This window comes from Hypanus sabinus, chromosome 2 (genome assembly GCF_030144855.1).
Source record: "Hypanus sabinus isolate sHypSab1 chromosome 2, sHypSab1.hap1, whole genome shotgun sequence".
NCBI classification, from domain to species: domain Eukaryota; kingdom Metazoa; phylum Chordata; class Chondrichthyes; order Myliobatiformes; family Dasyatidae; genus Hypanus; species Hypanus sabinus.
This window is the reverse complement of record NC_082707.1, coordinates 111,209,848-111,231,203: the sequence shown is the minus strand read 5'-3', so window position 1 is coordinate 111,231,203 and position 21,356 is coordinate 111,209,848. Positions and strand designations below refer to the sequence as shown.

At 44.4% G+C, this 21,356-nt stretch overlaps 1 protein-coding gene across 1 annotated transcript in view; it reads right to left on the bottom strand.

Annotated features, from left to right (window-relative positions):
• galnt16 (UDP-N-acetyl-alpha-D-galactosamine:polypeptide N-acetylgalactosaminyltransferase 16) overlaps positions 1-21,356 on the bottom strand; it is a 306,525-nt gene that overhangs the window by 226,624 nt on the left and 58,545 nt on the right. The window contains exon 2 of the mRNA XM_059952055.1: positions 3,200-3,375. Coding sequence (XP_059808038.1) covers positions 3,200-3,375 — 176 coding nt within the window. The remainder of the gene's footprint in view (positions 1-3,199; positions 3,376-21,356) is intronic.

The following is a 21,356-nucleotide window of genomic DNA, read 5'->3' as shown; positions in this document are numbered from 1 at the left end:
TCATGGACCTCTGGCACACTGGTAGTGTCTTCCACAGTGAACACTGATGCAAAATACCCATTAAGTTCATCTGCCATTTCTCTGACCTCCCATTACTACCTCACCAACATCATTGTCCAATGGTCCAATATCAACTCTCACCTCCCTTTTACTCTTTATATAACTGAAAAACTTTTATTATTGTTTTTTTTTATATTTTTATTATATTATTGGTTAGTTTGCCTTCATATTTCATCTTTTACCTTCTTTTTGCTTTTTCGTTGCCTTTTGTTGGATTTTAAAAGCTTCCCAATCATCCAACTTCCCACTACTTTTCTACCTCACTTTTGCTACCTTATATACCCTCCCTTTCCTTGGTTCTTATGCAGTCCTTAATTTCCTTTGTCAGCCACAGTTGCCTATACCTGCCATTTAAGAATTATTTCTTCTGTGGGACATATATATTACACAAAACTTCAGCCATCTCTGCTCTGCCATCATCCCCGCCAGTATCCTCCTCCAATCCACGTGGGCAAGCTCCTCTCTCATGCCTCTGTAATTCCCTTTATTCCATTGTGATAGTGATACATGTGACTTGTGCTTCTCCCTCGCAGATTGCAGTATGAATTCCATCAGATTATGATCACTGCCTCCTAAGGGTTCCTTTACGTTAAGCTCCCTAATAACATCTGGGTTATTAAATGACACCCAATCTAAGAGAGCATTTCCCCTAGTAGGCTTATGCACAAGCTGCTCTAAAAAGCTAACTTGTAGGCATTCAACAAATTCTCTCTATTGCAATCCAACACCAACCTGATTTTCCCTATCCCCTTGCATATTGAAGTCCACCATTACAATTGTGACATTACTCTTATTACATGCTTTTTCAGCTCTCTTTGCAATCTCAACACTAGATCCAAGTTCATAGCTGGTAAGGTGGTTAAGGAGGCTTATGGAATGTTTGCTTTTATTAGTCGAGGCGTTGAGTTCAAAAGTCAAGAGGTTATGTGGCAACTTTTTAAGACTCTGGTTAGGCCACATCTGGAGTGTTGCGTCCAGTTCTGGTTGCCCCGCCATAGGAAGGATGGGTGTGGAAGAGGTGCCTGGATTAGAGGCCATGTGCAATCAGGAGAAGCTGCAGACTGAGAGGAAATATGATAGAGGTTTACAAGCTTTTGAGAGGCATAGAGAGTAGACAGATGTTTGGATAGGTAGATGCATGGATGTAAGGAAGATGGATGGATCTAGACAGTGTGTAGGTAGGAAGGAGTAGTGTTTGGTTGTTTTTGATTTGCTTTTCAGATGGTTTGACACTTCATTGTGGGTCAAATGGTCAGTTCCCATGCTGTTGTGTTCTATGTTAAGGGCCTTTGATGTCAAGGAAAAGAGCAATGGAAATGTCTAACTCCTCTCAATTAATTCCCTTCTAGTTTGCTTCTGAACTCTCCCAAGATCCAGTTCCACAAACTTTGACTCTTTCTCGGCTCTTTGATTTTCCCTAAATAGTGGCCATGGGTTGGTTTGACCTCAGGAGCCATCGCATGTGGTTCTGTCCACCTGTGCTCTCACTTTTCAGTGATCACCTGTAACTCTCTCTCCTTCCCTGCAACAGCTAAAGCCCATCCACTTCCTCAGACTAACAGCATTCTCAGCACTCTTGGGTGTCAGGGTGGAGATACATCTCTACCGAGGGAGGTGTAAGGCACTCCTTCCCTCTGCTAGCCCGTAGGTCACCCTCGAGCAAGACGTAGCACTTGCTTAGCACCCCCCCCCCCCCACCAATGATCAGGGTCAGATGAAGGCATGTGGGTAGGTGGTGGATGGTCGTATGAGCAACTGGTGCCTATCACAAGACCTGGTTATGTGACCATTGACAACAGGCAGAGAGTTTCTGAAGAGTATTGATAATGGCTGGGGTTACCCATCTTGTAAAGGCACTGCCCAGTAGAAGCCAATGGCAAATCACTTCTGTAGAAATATTTGACTACGCTTGTTCTTGGCATGGAAAGACCATGATTGCCCACATCTTACAGCGTGGCACATAACCAGCGAATGAACTCTAACTCTGTCTGGAATGAGTTAATTAGCCTGGTATGAGCCAATCGGCCTGGGACAACCCAGATGACATTGGCTGGGCTGCTGATGTATGGCTTAGCCACAGCCAACAGCAATTAAAGTAAACAGGGTATTGCTTACAGTAGGGGACAGACAGGATCCTGACAGCAGAATGGGGTACCAGTACTGACAGACTGACTTGTATTGGCAACACATTTGGCAAATGCCTTCAAGCAAGCTCAGTAAACAGAGTACAGAGAAGGTGCACTCAAAAATATTTTCTCTTGTAACTCAGGAAAACAAGCATTAATTAAAATTCTCTCAAGTATGTGCTATGGATAAATATGTCTTTCATGGAAATCAGTAAATTAACTAAATTCAGCAGGTAAACCAAATGCCGCTGCTGTTCCACGTTAGCCAGACGTCCACACTTAAAGGTGAAAGCAGCAGATTATAACAATGAACAGCTGTGTAACATAAGCAGACTTCAGGGTGTACCTATTAACTCTTTATATACAGCGGTGAGGATGGGAAACGCAATTAACTGAATCATTGCTGGACCAGTGTACCAGAAATATGGAGATAGTGGGTGAGGACACAAGTAAGTTTGGGTGCAGATTGCAAACCATCTCCCAACATTTGCCCACAACATGACAGAGGAAGCAGAGGGCATGGGGCTTAAAAATTACCGCATTTAAGTCATCTCACAATTCCACAGGGCACAGTATCCTTCACGGACACAAGTACAGCTCCAGCAACACTCAAGAAGCTCAAACAATGCAATCAGCACTTCATGCACCACCTGTCCACCACCATGGCTGCTGTGTGCATTATCCAGCATTTCTTTGACATCATCTGTGACCTCCTTTATCCAGGACAAAAGCAAGGAGCATAGATGAGCCTCACTATCTGCAAGAACCCTGCCCCTGCCTGATGTGTCAGCCCTTCCATCATCACTGGGACTAAATCCTGGAACTCCCTCCTTAACTTTACTGGGGAGGCAACTTCACCAGAAGGCCTGAAGCTCTTCCAGAAAGTGGCTCACTTCCCCACTCCCTCAAGTTAATACATTTCTGGTGACATCCATGTTCTGTGATTGGAAGAATCCGGAGCTGGCACTTGGGAGAGAATGGAGCACAGGAGAAGCATCTTCAGTTTTCCATACCTGTAGTTTCTGGTGTCTCGGATCTCCCTGTCACTGGCCAGCTTGTCAGTCTCCCGCTGGTTGAACGCATGGTGCCCATAGGGATCTTCTCCGCGCTGCAGGAGCTTGCTGGAAAGATAGGCCTTCTCATCAAAGGTCTGCTCTTTACTTTTATCTAATAGCGGTGTTTTAGTTATCTGGAAGAAGAAAGGAAGAAATATCATCTCAACAATTTTGGGGTGGTGATCCTTGACCTCACCTCAGCCAAAAGGGCTAGAGTTTCACTGAGGAGCCCCCGCCCATCAACAGCTTTGAGTAACCAGAATACAAACAAGACCAAAAGAAATCAGGTTTATTATCACCGGCATGTGACGTGAAATTGGTTAACTTAGCAGCAGCAGTTCAATGCAATACATAATTTAGCAGAGAGAGAAGAAATAATAATAAATAAAATAAAACATCATAAATAAACAACTAAATCAATTACATATATTGAATAGCTTTTTTTAAAAAACGTGCAAAAAAAGAATACAGAATACTGTATATTTAAAGAAGTGAGGTTCAATGTCCATTTAGGAATCGGATGGCAGAGGGGCTGTTCCTGAACTGCCGAGTGTGTACCTTCAGGCTTCTGCATCTCCTACCTGATGGTAACAGCGAGAGAAGCTCCTCTCCAGGAGCTCACACCAATGTGGAGCAAGTAAAGCCTAACAGGCCGTTCCGAGCAGTCCGTCTCCTCAGCAATATATTTACTAACCCCATACTTATTATTACTTGTATTTTTTCTCAGCTCAAGCTGGTAACACTGAGGTACGGGTACAGGTACGGGTGTGGGTACAGGTGTGGTTCCTGTACCACACAGGAACAGGCCATCCAGCCCACAATGTTGTGCCGAACCAGCTAAGCACCCAAACACTAATCCCTCCTACCTACACCATGTCCATGTCCCTTCATCTTCCTTACATCCAAGTGCCTGTCCAAACACCTTAAAAGCTTCTAATGTTATTTGTCTTTACCACCACACCAGGCAGGGCATTCCAGGCATCCATTATTCTCTGAGTAAAAATCTTACACCTCACATCCCCTCTGAGCCTAAACCCTCTCACCAGAAATGCGTGCCCTCTGGTATTAGGCACTTCAACCCAGGGGAGTAGATGCTCCCCGTCTACTCTCTATGCCTCTAAATCTGGTAAACCTCTGTCAGATCTGCCCTCAGCCCCCAGTGCGCTATAATCAGGCTATGGATTTCCAAATGCTCATACAGGTATAGCCTGTCCAAGAATTCTGTCCAGCAATTTCCCTACAACAGAAATGAGACACACCGGTATATGGTACCCAGAATTTGCCCTTGTTCCCTTCCTAGAGGTACAATATTAGCCACTCGTCAGTCCCCCAGGAGCTCAATTGTGGCTGGAAAGGACATGAAGATACTAGTCAAGGGACCAGCAATCTTGTCTCTTGTCTCCTTCAATAACCTGGGGTAAATCCCACCAGGCCCTGAGGACAACCAAATTATTGGTCAATAAGAGGCCCAACACTTCCTCCTCCTGGACTTTTAGATATCCTAATGTATTTATACACTCGGCACTGATCTACAGGTCCTCCATATGCTTTTCTTTAGTAAATACTGAAGCAAATTACTCATTAAGTACCTCACTCACATTCTCTGCTTCCAAGCAAATGACCACTCTCTCCCTGGTCATCTCCTTACTCTTGATGTATGTATAGAATGTCTTGGGATTCACCTTAATCCTACTTGCCAAGAATTTTTCATGGCCCCTCATGTCTTTCCCAATTCCCTTCTTTAGTTCTTTTAGGGCTTCTTTACAATCCTCATGGACTTTGTTTGATCCTGACTTCCAGAACTTTACATAGTGTCCCTTTTCCTTCTTGATTAAATTCATCACCTCTCTGGACATCCAAGGCTCTCTTGTATTTCCATCCCTGTCCTTCATTCTAACAGGAACATACCTTTCCTGTACTCTGTGCAATTGATCTTTAAGCACCCTCCTCACGTCTGAAGTGGACTTGCCAGAGAATAAGTGTTCCCAATTAACACTTCCTAGTTGCTACCTAATGCTCTTGTAATTTGCCCTACTCCAATCTCAAACTCTTCCACAAGGACCATACCCACCCTTATCTACAGTTATCCTGAATGATAAGGAGTTGTGGTCACTGATCCCTAACTGCTCACCCACTGAAAGGTCAGTCACCTGTTCATGTTCCAAAGTCTTTCAATTTCCTCTTTTAATTCATTGTACTTCTGGTTTTCCCATGTGTTCAATCTGAATGTTGTGTGTGCTTGGAATGGCTATATCTATTAATATACTATTACTTTCTTTCCTTTTGTATTTCCACAGTTGGCACACTGGTTGTTTATCTGCCCTGTTGGGTGGGGTCTTTCATTGATTCCATTGTGTTTCTTGGATTTGCTGTGAATGCCTGCAAGAAAATGATCCTCAGTTTTATAGGGTGATATATATGTACTTTGATAATAAATTTATTTTTGAACATTGGACACCTATGACTCCCACCTCAGAGCAACAGTCTATGTAGAACAGAAAGAACATCTCCTCTTCACTGACAATCAACACTGGTGCATCTCAAAGACGCATACTTAACCCAATGCTCTACTCTCTCTGCACTAGCTTGGCACAGCTCAATGCATCTATAAATTCACCAACGACTATTGTTAGCAGAATTTCAGATAGTGATGAGGAGGCGTATAGGAGTGAGACCGTTCAGCTGGTCGAGTGGTGTTGCAACAACAACCTTGCATTCAACATCAGTAAGACCAAGGAATTGATTGTGGATTTCAGGAGGGAATAACAGAGGAAAAGGTGATCAGTTTCAAGTTCCTGCTTGTCAATATCTCTGAAGATCTATCCTGGGCCTAACATTACAAAGAAGGCACGAAAGTGGCTATATTTCATCAGGAGGCTGACGAGATGTCACCAAAGATGCTCACAGATTTCCACAGGTGTACAATGGACAGCATTCTAACTGGCTGCATCTTTGCCTGGTACGGAGGGGTTACTGCACAGGATCAGAAAAAGCTGCAGCAAGTTGTAAACGCAGCCAGCTCCACCACGGGCACTGGACTCCTCACCCTCAAGGACACCTTCAAAAGGTGATGCCCCAAGAAGGCAGCATCCATCATTAAGGACCCCCATCACCAACGAATCAGGAACAGTTCCTTCTCTTCCGCCATCAGTTTTCTGATTGGACAATAAATCCATGAACACTATCTCATTATTTTCCCCCTCTCTTTTGCACTAATTTAATGTTTTAATATACTCACTGTAACTTATAATTTTTTTTATCATGGATTACAATGTACTGCTGCCGCAAAACAACAAATTTCACGAAATATGCCAGTGCTATTAAACCCAATTGTGATTCAGTTCATCTGAAAGATGAAGGAGAATTCTGACGGGAGGATGAGGTAACTGTGGCTGACAAGGCAAGTCAAAGTCAGCATAAAAGCAAAAGAGATGGACATAATTTAGTGGGAAGCTAGAGGACTGGGAGCTTTTAGCAATCAGAGGACAAATTAAAAAAAAGCAATAGAAAGCTAAAATGAAATATGAAGGCAAGCTAACCAATAATATAAAAAAGGATTCCTGAAAACAAATTTATATAGAAAGTAAAAGAGGGGTAAGAGTGGATATTGGGCCACTGAAAAATGACACTGGAGAGAAGGAGTCAAGAAATGGCAGACACACTGAATAAGTATTTTATGTCATTCTTTACCATGAAAGACAGAAATCAGAGATGCAAATAGACTTGGGAGTCCTAGTGCAGAATGCCTAAAGGTTAACTTGCATGTTGAATTGATAGTAAGGAAGGCAAATGCAATGTTAGCATTCTTTTCAGGACTAGAATATAGAAGCAAGGATGTAATGCTTAAGGTTTATAAGACATTGGTTAGACCACATTTGCAATACTGTGAGCCCTGTATTAGGCCCTGTATTTGAGAAAGGATGTGCAGGCATTGGAGGTGGTCCAGATGATGGTTATAAGAACGATCCTGGGAATGAATGGGTTAATGCATTTGATGTTCTTTGGAACTCTAGTCACTGGAGTTTAGAAGAATGAGGGAGATTTCACTGAGACCTTATGAGTATTGAAAGGCCTAGATAGAGAGGATGTTTCCCCTCAGTGGGAGAGTCTAGAATCAGAGGGCAAAACCTCAGAATAGAAAGATGTCCTTTTAGAACAGAGATGAGGAGGAATTTTTTTTTCACTAGGAGATGTTGAATCTGTAGACTTTGTTGCCACAGAAGGCTTGGAGGCCAAGTCACTGGGAATATTTAAAGGAGAGGTTGACTGGGTCTTGATTAGCAAAGGTGTCAAAGGTTAAGGTGCCATGGTACCATAGCGGTTCGCACAACACTATTTTAGCTCAGGGCATCAGAATTCGATTCATGTGTCCTCTGAAAGTAAATTTGTATGCTCCCGCCCGTGCGTGCATGGGTTTCTTCTGGGTCTGCTGGTTTCCTCCCTCAGACCAAAGACATACAGTACCAATAAGAATATTCACCACCACCCACCTCCCCCCCACCCCCAGGAAGTTCTCATGTTTTACAACATTTAATCACAGTGGATTTAATTTGGCTTTTTTGACACTGATCAACAGAAAAACGAACTTTTGAGTCAAAGTGAAAATAGATCTCTACAAAGCGATCTAAATTAATTACAAATACAAAGCACAAAATAATTGATTGCATTAGTATTCACCCCTTCAAGTCAGTATTTAGTAGATGCACCTTTGGCAGCAATTATAGCCTTGAGTCAGTGTGGATTGGTCTCTATCAGCTTTGCACATCTGGACTGCAGTTTTCCCCATTCTTCTTTACAAAACTGCTCAAGCTTTGTCAGATTGCATGGGGATCATGAGTGAATAGCCCTTTTCAAGTCCAGCCACAAATTCTCAATTGGATTGAGGTCTGGACTCTGACTTGGCCACTCCAGAACATTAACTTCGTTGTTTTTAAGCCATTCCTGTGTAGCTTTGGCTTTATGTTTGGGGTCATTGCCTTGCTGGAAAACATATCTTTTCCCAAGTCACAGTTCTCTTGCAGACTTCATCAGGTTTTCCTCCAGGATTTCCCTGTATTTGGCTTCATTCATTTTACCCTCTACCTTCACAAACCTTCCAGGGCCTGCTGCAGTGAAGCATCCCCACAGCGTGATCCAGCCACCACCATGTTTCACAGTAGGGGGTAGCGTGTTTTCGATAAAGTGCAGTGTTTGGCTTACACCAAACACAGTGCTTAGTCTGATGGCCAAAAAAGTTCAATTTTGGTTTCATCAGACCATAGAACCTTCTTCCAGCTGACCTCAGTCTCCCACATGCCTTCTGGCTGAGATTTCATGTGTTTTTTTCCAACAGTGGCTTTCTCTTTGCCACTGTCCCATAAAGCTGCTACGGGTGAAGCACCCGGGCAACAGTTGTTGTTTGTGCAGTCTCTCCCATCTCAGGCACTGAAGCTTGTAACTCCTCCAGAGTTGTCATAGGTTTCTTGGTGACCTCCCTCACTAGTCCCCTTGCACGGTCACTCAGTTTTTGAGGACGGCCTGCTCAAGGCAGATTTACAGCTTTGCCATATTCTTTCCATTTCTTGATGATTAATTTAACTGTACTCCAAGGGATATTTAGCAACTTGGAAATTTTCTTGTATCCATCTCCTGACTTGTGCTTTTCACAAACCTTTTTGCAGAGTTGCTTGGAGTGTTGTTTTGTCTTCATGGTGTAGTTTTTGCCAGGATACTGACTCACCAGCAGTTGGATCTTCCAGATACAGGTGTATTTTTACTACAGTCAATTGAAACACCTTGACTGTACACAGGTGATCTCCATTTAACTAATTATGTGACGTCTAAAACCAATCAACTGCACCAGTGAAGATTTGGTGTGTTATATTAAAGGGGATGAATACTTAAGTCATCAATTATTTTGTTTTTTATATTTGTAATAAATTTAGATCACTTTGTAGAGATCTGTTTTCACCTTGACACAAAAGAGTCTTTTTCTATTGATCAGTGTCAAAAAAGCCAAATTAAATCCACTATGATTCAATGTTGTAAAACAATAAAACATGAAAACTTCCGTGGGGGGGGGGGGTGAATATTTTTATAGGCACTGTTCTTCGCAGATTATTCAGTCATCGTACATTGCCCTGTGATTTGGCGAGGGTTAGGTCTTTAGGTTGCTCGGTACGTGGTTTGCAGGGACGGAAGGGCCTGTTCCACGTTGTATCAGTAAATAAACAGAGGGAGGAGACAGGAGAATGGAGTTGAGAGGGGTCATAAACTTGCCATGATCGAGTGACAAAGCAGACTCAGTGGGCTGAATGGCCTAATTCTGTTCCTGTGGCTCCTGCTCTTATATCATGACCACTGCTCCCTAAGGGTTCCTTGACCAAATCTGATACATTATGCAACACCTCCATTCCAAGATTGCCTTTTTCTTAGGTGCCTCGACCACAAGCTATTAGAAAGAGCCATCTCGTAGGCACCTTATAAATTCACTTTCTTGGGATTATACACCAACCTAATTTTCCCATTCACCATGCACACTAAAATCCACTGTGTCTGTTTTGACATGCCTTTTCTATCTCCCTTTGTAATTTGTACGCCACAAATCTTCTTATACTTGCAGTTTCTTAAATCTGTCCACAAGAATTCTACGTCTTCTGATCTTAGGTCACTTCTTCCTTGGGATTTGATTTCAATGACACCCTGCTGCCCTTATCAAGCTCACACCTGAGATCTTCTATCAGCCGTGACTCAGTGATGCCTACAACATCATACCCACCAATTCTTAGTTGAATTCTTAACCCTTTGCAAAATATTTGTCTTATTCCTTTTCCTGGAGACTATAGTAATATCTCCTGCACTCACCTTCCCTTTTATTTTATCCATGTTATTCCAAGCTGTTGAACCTATCTGCCTACTATTGACACTAGTTTAAAGCCCTATCCACAACCATAGTTATGTGATTCACCAGGACACTGTTCTCAGCATGGTTAATGTGGAGCCCATACTATCAGAACAATAACTGGTGTCAATGTCTCATGAATTCAGACCACTTGTCCCTTGTTAATCTGTGAGGCATGCATTTAACTCTCTGATCTTATCAACCCTGTACCAATTTGCATGTGGCTCAGGTAACAATCCAGAGATTTTAGAGTCATAGAAAAGTACAGCACAGAAACAGATTCTTCGGCCCATCCAGTCCGTGCTGAGCCATTTAAACTGCCGACTCCCAGTAACCTGCACCAGGACCATAGCTCTCCACACCCATGCCATCATGTACCAGTCCAAACTTAGCTTAAACTTTGAAACCAAGCCCACATGCACCACTTGTGCTGGCAGCTCGCTCCTCACTCTCACCACCCTCGGAGTGAAGAAGTTTCCCCTCATGTTCCCCTTAAACTTTTCACATTTCACTTATGACTTCTAGTTGAACTCCCTCCCACCCTCAGTGAAAAAAGCCTATTTATACCCCTGATAATTTTGTATACCTCTATCAAATCCCCCCTCAATCTCCTACGTTCCAAGGAATTAAGTCCTAACCTATTCAATCTTTCCTGATAACTCAGGTCCTCCAGACCCAGAAATATTCTTGTAAATTTTCTCTGTACTCTTTCAACCTTGTTTACATCTTTCCTGTAGGTAGGTGACCAAAACTACACACACTACTCCGAATTAGACCTCATCAACATCCTATACAACTTCAACATAACATTCCATTTCCTGTACTCAACACTTTGATTTATGAAGGCCAAAAGCTTTCTTTATGACCCTATCTATTTGTGACACCACTTTCAATCAATTATGGACCTGTATGCCCAGATCCCTTTGTTCTACCATACTCCTCAGTGCCCCACCATTCACTGTGTAAGACCTACCCTGCTTTGTCCTACCAAAGTGCAACACCTCACACTTGTCTGCATTAAATTCCATCTGCCATCTTTCAACCCAATTTACTAGCTGAACAAGATCCCACTGCAAGCCATGATAGCTTTCCTTACTGTCCACTACACTCCTAGTCTAGGTATCATCTAGATAGATTTGCAAGTTTGTCATCTGCAAACTTGCAGATCCAGTTAACCACATTATCATCCAGATCATTGATTACAGATGACAAACAACAATGGAACCAGCATCGATCCCTGCAGCATCCCACGAGTCACAGAGGAAGCCCTCAACTGCCACTCTCTGGCCTCTCCCACATTGCCAATGTCTAATCCAATTTACCACCTCATCCTTTTTGGTTCTCTACCCACTAATTTTAATCCTCCTGCAACAAAGACCACTGTAACTCCTGACTTTCCAATTGCCGGCTGCATCTGCATGGTAAATTTCAGTGATTTAAATACAATGGGATCCTGGTAACGCCTGTTTTCTACCACAGTGCATGATCTAATTCCACATTCGATTTGTCAGCCCAAAGACTCACCACCTGTAGCTCTCTGAAACTCTTCTGTATCCTACTTACCTCTCACACTGAACCCAGTCAATGTTTCACTCGCTGCCCTCATCCAGATCCTTGGCAGTCTGTGAGCAGTTCTCAATTCACCATTTAATGATGTGTGGCCTGATGGAGCACACCTTCCAGTGAAAAATCCTCTGGTGTTTGCAGTAGGATAACAAGGAGAGAGACGACCCTGCAGCTTTTCCATGCCCCAGAGTGCCAATCAATCATACACCAAGGTGTGGCTTCATCCAATCACACACCGAGGGGTGGCTTCATCCAATCACACACCGAGGGGTGGCTTCATCCAATCACACACTGGAATGCACAACCCTGTGGCTCCGAGTATGAGCTCTGCCCAGGGTGCGTTGGGGCATTCTTGTCTCTCCGAATTATTCTTTAAAAATAACTACATTGATGCTCTCTCTGTTTCAAATTACCTCTACTAGCCAATCCATTCTTGCTCAACGCTAACATGTCAGAGGGTAGAAATTCCACCCTAATCAATACATACTCCTGAAGCACTCAGGTCATTACATCGCGGGCACATTTCACACCACCCACCATCAGTAGTATCTACATGAGGTGCTGTCTCAAGGAGACAACATCCATCATTAAAGATCTGAACAAAAGAACCATGCCATGTTCTCTTAGCCACCATCAGACAGTAGGTACAGAAGCCTTAAGTTCCACAGCACCAGGTTCAAGAACAATCATTTGATTCTTAAACCAACAGACACTATCTAATCACCACAGCTTAGTAACCTTATGACCACTTCGCAGTAGAATGGGCTTCATTGTGTCCTTTCTTGTAAAAATTGTGTATAAGTTATACTGATGTTTTCCCTGAAAATGCTGCTTATCTGATGCCATGAGCCTGTGACACTGCTGCAAATCAGTTTTTCATTGCACCTGTACATCATTGTATTTATATACAATAAAATTAAACTATTGAATTTTATTTGTCTTTTGAAGAGTGCAAGCTAAAATCTGCAAAGACATGTGCTTAATTAAAATCAAAACTGGCACCCTTGAGTTGCAACAGGCAATTTGCTGGAAGCAATCAAGGAAAAGTATTGAAATTGGAACATGTGTTCGTGGAAAACAAATCAGGTTTTACTCCTCATCCTGAGGGGTGTTACACTGCACGACAGAGTGTCTTAACATCCATCTCAAACTGCTTAAAAATTACTGAGCAAATATTTTCCTTCTGTAATAATCTTGGCATGAAAGCCACCTCTGGTTTCACTAAATGACTCACTGAGCTACTACTTCCATCTGATGTGGAACTGCTATGGTTGGAAAATGTATATTGATCGACTCTACCTTAAAGTACTTTCTCTCTCTCCTTCTCACATTGTTTTTGCAGAACTCCCACCATTTGTTCCTTTGTTTATTCTTGCTCTTTTGTCATCTCTCTGGTTTATGTGTGCTCTGTTCTCATGAAAAATCTCAATGTGCACTCTGCTTCCTTTCTCCTACTCATAGTCTGTTCTCTCTCTAACGTCCACTCTTGCCTTGTTCTCGGTGTTCTGTTCTCATCCCCTCCTCTCATCACCTCATCCTCCTCCTTTTGTTTCCAATCTCACTTTCTTGCTCTCACTCCAAAGTGAAGGCCCTTGCATTGCCATTCTTTCTCTGACTTGCACCCTCTCTCCATTCCACTTCCTCTTGCTTCTGTTCTGTCAGCCACCCTGTCCCCACTGTGTTAACTCACTCCAATACTCCTCTCCAGAGCTAAGAGCAAGGTTAAAGTGAGTCATCACTGTTAAAAAATGGGGACTACATATTTTTCTATCAGGCAGTCCTGTGTGTTCTGAGATGATTAATGGGGTCAATCTGGGAATTGCAGACTCAGGGAAGGAGGTATTAATAGGGTGGGGAAGTTGATATAGTTACTGCTGCTGAATGTACATTCTCTCATACTCCATCTCACTCTCTATGCCTTTCTAACCTGCTCTCCATATCTTCTTCGCTCCCTTGTCTCTGACACTTGTTTGCTGTCACTAACCTACCCTTCCACCAACTCCATCTGTATTTCCCTTTCATTATTCTCGAACCCTGCTCTCAAACGTGCTCTCTTTCAAGTTTTCCTGGACCCACACCACTCTAATCTCCAGTTTCAGAACCATCTACCTTACCTTGTTCTACTGATTGGCCACACTGGAAACACATCTCCTTAAGCACCAGAAACACACAATTCATAATGGGTGTACTGTAATGGACTCAAAGAAGAAACAGAGGTATTCAGTCCTAATCAGGCTTCCCAGCAGTGTTTATTTCATTAACCACCATTGTTTCACATTCCTCTACAGGCATCAATCTTTTCCTCCACATATACCTCCCCAGATTTGTGGCTCTTACTTCAATGGAACCATAAGCAATTCTGTCAACTGGACAACCCTAGTCTCCACTTTATCATGGACCTTCATAGAGATCTAGAAGGACACAACACAGGAACAGGCCCTTTGTCCAACTGCTCCATGCCAGCCAACATATCCATCTAAACCAGGGGCTTGACAGACACCTCCATTAATGGTTAGGGTCTGTGGTATGAAAAAGGTTGGGAACCCTTTCCAATCAACGTTCCTGCCCAAGTTTTCTGATGTCACTAAACTCAGTAGAAAAACAAATTGAGCAGAAGATGCACAGAGTCATAGGTAGGTTAAGTGAGTGGGCAAGGGTCTGGCAGATGAAGTACAACGTTGGTAAATGCAAGGTCATCCACTTTGAAAGAAAAATAGATCAGATTATGATTTAAATGGTGAAAGCATGCTGTTGTGCAAAGGGAATTAGGAGTGTTTATGCATAAATTGCAAAACTTTGCTTTATAAATGCACCAGGTGATCAAGAAGGCAAATGAAATGTTGGCTTTCGTTGCTAGAGGGATTGAATTTAAGAGCAGGGAGGCTATGCTGCAACTGTACAGGGTACTGGTGAGGCCACACCTGGGGTTCTGTGTGCAGCTCTAATCGCCTCACTTGAGACACCATGCTAATCAGCCACTGCTCCCTAGCATACTCCTGGCTAACGTTCTGTCCCTGGACAATAAGCATGTGAACTGAGAGCCAGAATCTCTTACCAGTGAGAAACAAAGGAATGTAACATTTCGTGCTTCGTGGAGACCTGGCTGATGGATGAGGTACTGGATCACATCATCGAGCCCTCTGGGTTCTCCCTGTTCCGGGTGGACAGGTCAACGAACCTCTCTGGGAAAAGCAAAGGAGGTGGGGTATACTTCATGGTCAATAATGCCTGGTGCGAACCCTGGAATTTCCTTTTTTGGGGATATTCTATAGGCCCCCTAGTAGCAGCAGAGATACCGAGGAGCAGATGGGGAAGCAGATTTTGGAAAGGTGCAAAAATAACAGGGTTGTTATCATGAGTGACTTTAACTTCCCTAACATTGATTGGCACCTGATTAGTTCCAATGGTGTAGACGGGGCAGAGTTTGCTCAGAGTGTCCAGGACGGATTCCTGTCACAGTATATTGACAGGCCGACTAGGGGGAATGCCATACTAGATCTAGTATTAGGTAATGAACCAGGTCAGGTCACAGATCTCTCAGTAGGTGAGCAGCTGGGGGACAGTGATCACTGCTCCCTGGCCTTTAGCATTATCATGGAAAAGGATAGAATCAGAGGACAGGAAAACTTTTAATTGGGTAAGGGCAAATTATGAGGCTAAAAGACTAGAACTTGCGGGTGTGAATTGGGATGATGTTTTTGCAGGGAAATGTACCATGAACATGTGGTCAATGTTTAAGGATCTCTTGCAGGATGTTAGGGATAAATTTGTCCCAGTGAAGAAGATAGAGAATGGTAGGGTGAAGGAACCATGGGTGACAAGTGAGGTGGAGAATCTAGTCAGGTGGAAGAAGGCAGCATACATGAGGTTTAGGAAACAAGGATCAGATGGGTCTATTGAGGAATATAGAGTAGCAAGAAAGGAGCTTAAGAAGGGGCTGAGAAGAGCAAGAAGGGGGCATGAGAAGGCCTTAGTGAGTAGGGTAAAGGAAAACCCCAAGGCATTCTTCAATTATGTAAAGAACTAAAGGATGAGAGGAGTAAAGGTAGGACCGATTAGAGATAAAGGTGGGAAGATGTGCCTGGAGGCTGAGGAAGTGAGCGAGGTCCTTAATGAATACTTCTCTTCGGTATTCACCAATGAGAGGGAACTTGATGACAGTGAGGACAATATGAGTGAGGTTGATGTTCTGGAGCATGTTGATATTAAGGGAGAAGAGGTGTTGGAGTTGTTAAAATACATTAGGACAGATAAGTCCCCGGGGCCTGACAGAATAATCCCCAGGTTGCTCCATGAAACGAGGGAAGAGATTGCTGAGCCTCTGGCTAGGATCTTCATGTCCTCGTTGTCCATGGGAATGGTACCGGAGGATTAGAGTGAGGCGAATGTTGTCCCCTTGTTCAGAAAAGGTAGTTGGGGTAGTCTGGGTAATTATAGACCAGTGAGCCTTACGTCTGCGGTGGGAAAGCTGTTGGAAAAGATTCTTAGAGATAGGATCTATGGGCATTTAGAGAATCATGGTCTGATCAGGGACAGTCAGCATGGCTTTGTGAGGGGCAGATCATGTCTAACAAGCCTGATAGAGTTCTTTGAGGTGGTGACCAAGCATATAGATGAGGGTAGTGCAGTGGATGTGATCTACATGGATTTTAGTAATGCGTTCGATAAGGTTCCACACGGTAGGCTTATTCAGAAAGTCAGAAGGCATGGGATCCAGGGAAGTTTGGCCAGGTGGATTCAGAATTGGCTTGCCTACAGAAGGCAGAGGGTCATGGTGGAGGGAGTACATTCAGATTGGAGGGTTGTGATTAGTGGTGTCCCACAAGGATCTGTTCTGGGACCTCTACTTTTCGTAATTTTAATTAACGACCTGAATGTGGGGGTAGAAGGGTGGGTTGGCAAGTTTGCAGATGACACAAAGGTTGGTGGTGTTGTAGATAGTTTAGAGGATTGTCGAAGGTTGCAGAGGGACATTGATAGGATGCAGAAGTGGGCTGAGCAGTGGCAGATGGAGTTCAACCCAGAGAAGTGTGAGGTGGTACACTTTGGAAAGACAAACCAAGGCAGAGTACAAAGTAAATGGCAGGATACTTGGTAGTGTGGAGGAACAGAGGGATCTGGGGGTACATGTCCACAGATCCTTGTAGTTGCCTCACAGGTAGATAGAGTAGTTAATAAAGATTATGGAGTGTTAGCTTTCATAAATAGAGGGATAGAGTTTAAGGGAAGCGATGTAATGATGCAGCTCTATAAAACTCTGGTTAGGCCACACTTGGAGTACTGTGTCCAGTTCTGGTCACCTCAGTATAGGAAGGATGTGGAAGCATTGGAAAGGGTACAGAGAAGATTTACCAGGATGCTGCCTGGTTTAGAGAACATGGATTATGATCAGAGATTAAGGGGGCTAGGGCTTTACTCTTTGGAGAGAAGGAGGATAACAGGAGACATGATAGAGGTATACAAGATATTAAGAGGAATAGACAGAGGAGACAGCCAGCACCTCTTCCCCAGGGCACCACTGCTCAATACAAGAGGACATGGCTTTAAGGTAAAGGGAGGGAAGTTCAAGGGGAATATTAGAGGAAGGTTTTTTACTCAGAGAGTGGTTGGTGTGTGGAATGTACTGCCTGAGTCAGTGGTGGAGGCAGATACACTAGTGAAATTTAAGAGACTACTGGACAGGTATATGGAGGAATTTAAGGTGGGGGGGTTATATGGGAGGTAGGGTTTGAGGGTTGGCAAAACATTGTGGGCCGAAGGGCCTGTAATATGCTGTACTATTCTATGTTCCCGGATCTGGAGTACCTTCTGCTGCTGTGTAGACCCTTTTGGCTGCCTAGGGAGTTATTTCACAGCTGTGTATATTCTGCCGCAGGCTGGTACTGACCTGGCTCTGAAGGAACAGTACAAGACCATCAGCACCCCGGAGACTGCACACCCAGAGGCTGCCTTCATCGTCGCTGGTGGCTTTAGTAGAGCGTTGCTGACTAAAGTCTCTGAAGTTTTGCCAACACATCCAGGTGAGCACAAGGAAGACAGCATACTCGACCACTGCTACTTTCCCTTTTGCAAAGCTTACAAAGCACTCCTTCGCCCGCCAGCTGGAAAATCGGATCATTCCTCCATCTTGCTGCCACCAAGGTACAGGCAGAAGCTGAAACAAGAGGCAGCCATTGTTGAAACCGTCCACTGTTGGTCTGGCCAATCAGTCTTCATGCTACAGGACTGTTTTAATGATGTCATCTGTAATGTCTTCCATGATGAGGATGTTTCTGAGTTCACAGATAGGGTCATGCGTTTCATCTGGAAGCGCACCAATGACGTTGTCCCCCAGAAATCGATCAGGGTCTTTCCAAACCAGAAACCCTGGATCAACGTGCGAGCAACATGAGCTCAAGAAATGCAGCTATGATCTGCGCAGAGCCATCAAGGCAGTGAAACGACAATATAGGGACAAGATCCACACACGACTCTTCACCAACAACACATGCAGTTTATGGCAAGGTCTGTACTTCAAAGCTAAACGCAGTGGAGTTTCCAACATCGCTGCCTCCCTCCCAGATGAGCTAACTTTTTTACGCTCGATTCGATGTTGCCAACACTGAGCCCCTGAGGAGAGCCGCTGATGCGACCGGCAGCTTGGTCATCTCTGAGGCTGAAGTACACAGATGTTTCCAACAAGTGGACAGTCGCAAGGCTGCAGGACCTGTCGGCATCCCAGGGCGGGGACTCAGGATGTATGCGGCAGAACTGGCATATACTGTCCAGGTGTAAAACAGCTCTAATTCAAGGACAGTGTAGGTGGTGCCATGGTAAGATGCTGCTGGCTCCTGTTGACACACTAGAACAAGGGACATGCAAGAAGAGGACAACTGGCACAGATTTGAGGAAGGCCATCACCTTCATCAAAGAGGGAACCAGGCCTTTCGTAATCAAACAACCAAAGCTAAATCTGCTGCTAACGGCCAGATCCTGGGAGATGAGGGTTGATGTGGGAAGGAGGCTGCAGTTCCCAGAGGTGGTGCACACAACCCTCTGCCCGGACATTGTAATGTGGTCAACTGAAGACTGGAAAATAATTCTGGTTGAGCAGACGGTGCCGTGGGAGGAGGGATGGGAAGAGGCCCATGAGAGAAAGGCCTTGAAGTACCAGCCCTTAGTGCAGGAGTGCAAAGACAAGGGATAGCAGACGTGGTTGTTCCCTGTGGAGATCAGGTGCAGAGGTTTCCCAGCCAAATCAGCAGGGCGGCTGTTGTCAGCTCTGGGCCTGGACAAAAGGAGCAAACTGCTTGTAGGATGGGGGAAGAGGCAGAACGAGCCCCTTGTTGATTTTGGAGTAGGCGAGAGGAAGGAAGCTGGAAGCCAGGAGCAGATGGGCAGTGATTTGGCCACCACTGCCGGCCCACCAACTGGAGATTGTCGTGGTTAAGGGTCGAAACACTCTGTGAAGGTTGGGAACACCCGATGACATCTGCTCCTGGCTGAAGGCTACGGTTACCTCATATGGTATCTGAGAATGCACCCTAACAAGTGTATGTAACAAGGCAGACATTTTTAATCTCTCCCTTTCCCAGTTTAGAGTGCCCTCCTGCTTCAAAACATCCACCATTGTTCTTGTACCTAAAAAGACCAAGTAATAATAAATAGTGATGAGGCGGCCTACAGAGAAGTCATCACCCCAACACAGTGGTGTCAAGAAAACAACATCTCCCTCAGTGTCGCAAAAACAAAGGAGCTGGTCGTGGTCTACAGGAGAAATGGAGGCCCCACTGACATCAATGGATCTGGGGTTGAGAGGGTGAACAGCTTTAAGTTCCTCAGCATAAACATCACCGAGGACCTCACGTGGTCTGTACACAACAGTTGTGTACAACAGTGCCTCTCTCACCTCAGATGGTTGAGGAAGTTTGGTACGGGCTCCCAGATCCTGAGAACTTTCTACAGGGGCACAATTGAGAGCATCCTGACTGGCTGCATCTCTGCCTGGTATGGGAACTGTACTTCCCTTAATCACAGGAATCTGCAGAGAGTGGTGTGGACAGCCCAACGCATCTGTAGAGGTGATCTTCCCACTATTCAGGATCACTGGCGATCTGAGTCATCCCAATCACAAACTGTTCCAGCTGCTACAATTCAGAAAAATGAGATGGGATATTACAGAAACTTAAAATATTAAAAGGGTAGATAAAATAGAGGCAGGAAAGGTGTTTCCACGGGTAAATGAGACTAGAATAGGGGACACAGCCTCGATATTAAGGTGAATAGATTTAGGGAGGAGAAACTGCTCAGAGAAATCTGTGGAATTCTCTGCCCAGGGAAGTAGTGGAGTCTATTTCATTAAATATACTGAAGACACAGTTAGATAGATTTTTGCACAACGGGTGAATTCAGGGTTATGGGGAAAAAGGCGGGTAGTTCACAGCCAGATCAGCTATGTCCTTATTGAATGGCAAAGGAGGCTTGACAGTTTAGATGGTCTACTCCCATGTCTACTTCTGATGTCAAAAATACCTTTTGAATTTTGTTAACGTACTGTACCTGCCTTAACCATTTCCTCTGGCAACTTATACTAATTGCTGACCACCTTGTGGGTGAAAAGTTGCCATCAATTTCCCAATTTCCTGCAATATCTCACCTCTCTTACCTTAAAGCTACACCCTCTAGTTTCTGATTTGCCAAGCCTTGGAAAATTTTGTGTGCATTCACCCTATCTATCCTCCCATCAACTTTATTCACCTCCTTAAGATCACTCTTCATTTTCCTGCACTCCAATGGGAAAGGTCCACTCTGCTAAATCTCTCTCCATAACAGTCCTTTAAGTTCTGGCAACCTCCTCTGTATTCCTCCCATCTTTATGGAACCTTTCAGATAGCAGAGTGACCAAAACTGAACGGCCCATCAGAGACAGGAGCAGGCCGCAGTGATGAGGTTTCTTGCAGGTCTGTGACACTTGTTTAAGAGTGCAGCAAGGACAAGCAGGGCAGCCATTGTTGGGATTGGACCGGTGGTGAGAGTACGAGAGTCAGGTTTTGGCTCAAAAGAGGCATTGGCTCCGAGTAAGTTTCTGTTAGGGTTCCCTCTTTTTCTTCTTTTCTCTTATTACACATAGTGCAGTAAACGGCTGAGGTGTGTTCTTCATGTCGGATGTTGGGCTCTTGGGAGACACAGAGTCTCCCAGGGAACTACATCTGCATGAAGTGCACCCATTGCAGCTCCTTGAAGACCGTGTTAGGGATCTGGAGCAGCAGCTGGATGACGTTCGGTTTGTACGGGAGAGTGAGGGGATCATCGATCAGAGTCACAGGGAAGTAGTCAACCCAAAGTTGCAGGAGGCGAGTAGCTGGGTGACTGTCAGGAGAAACAGAAAAGTGAAAAGGCAATTAGCACAGAGCCATTCCCCTCGATAACAAGTATACCATTTTGAATACTGTTGTGGGGGATGACCTCCCAGGGGAATGCCACGGAGACCGGGTTACTGGCTCTGAGCATAGTTCCATACTGCAGAAGGGAAAGAGGGAGAAGATGGGAACGGTAGTGATGGGGGCTCAATCGTCAGGGGAACAGACAGCAGACTCTGTGGATGTGAATGGGACCCCTGGATGGTATGTTGGGAACGGTAGTGATGGGGGCTCAATCGTCAGGGGAACAGACAGGAGGCTCTGTGGATGT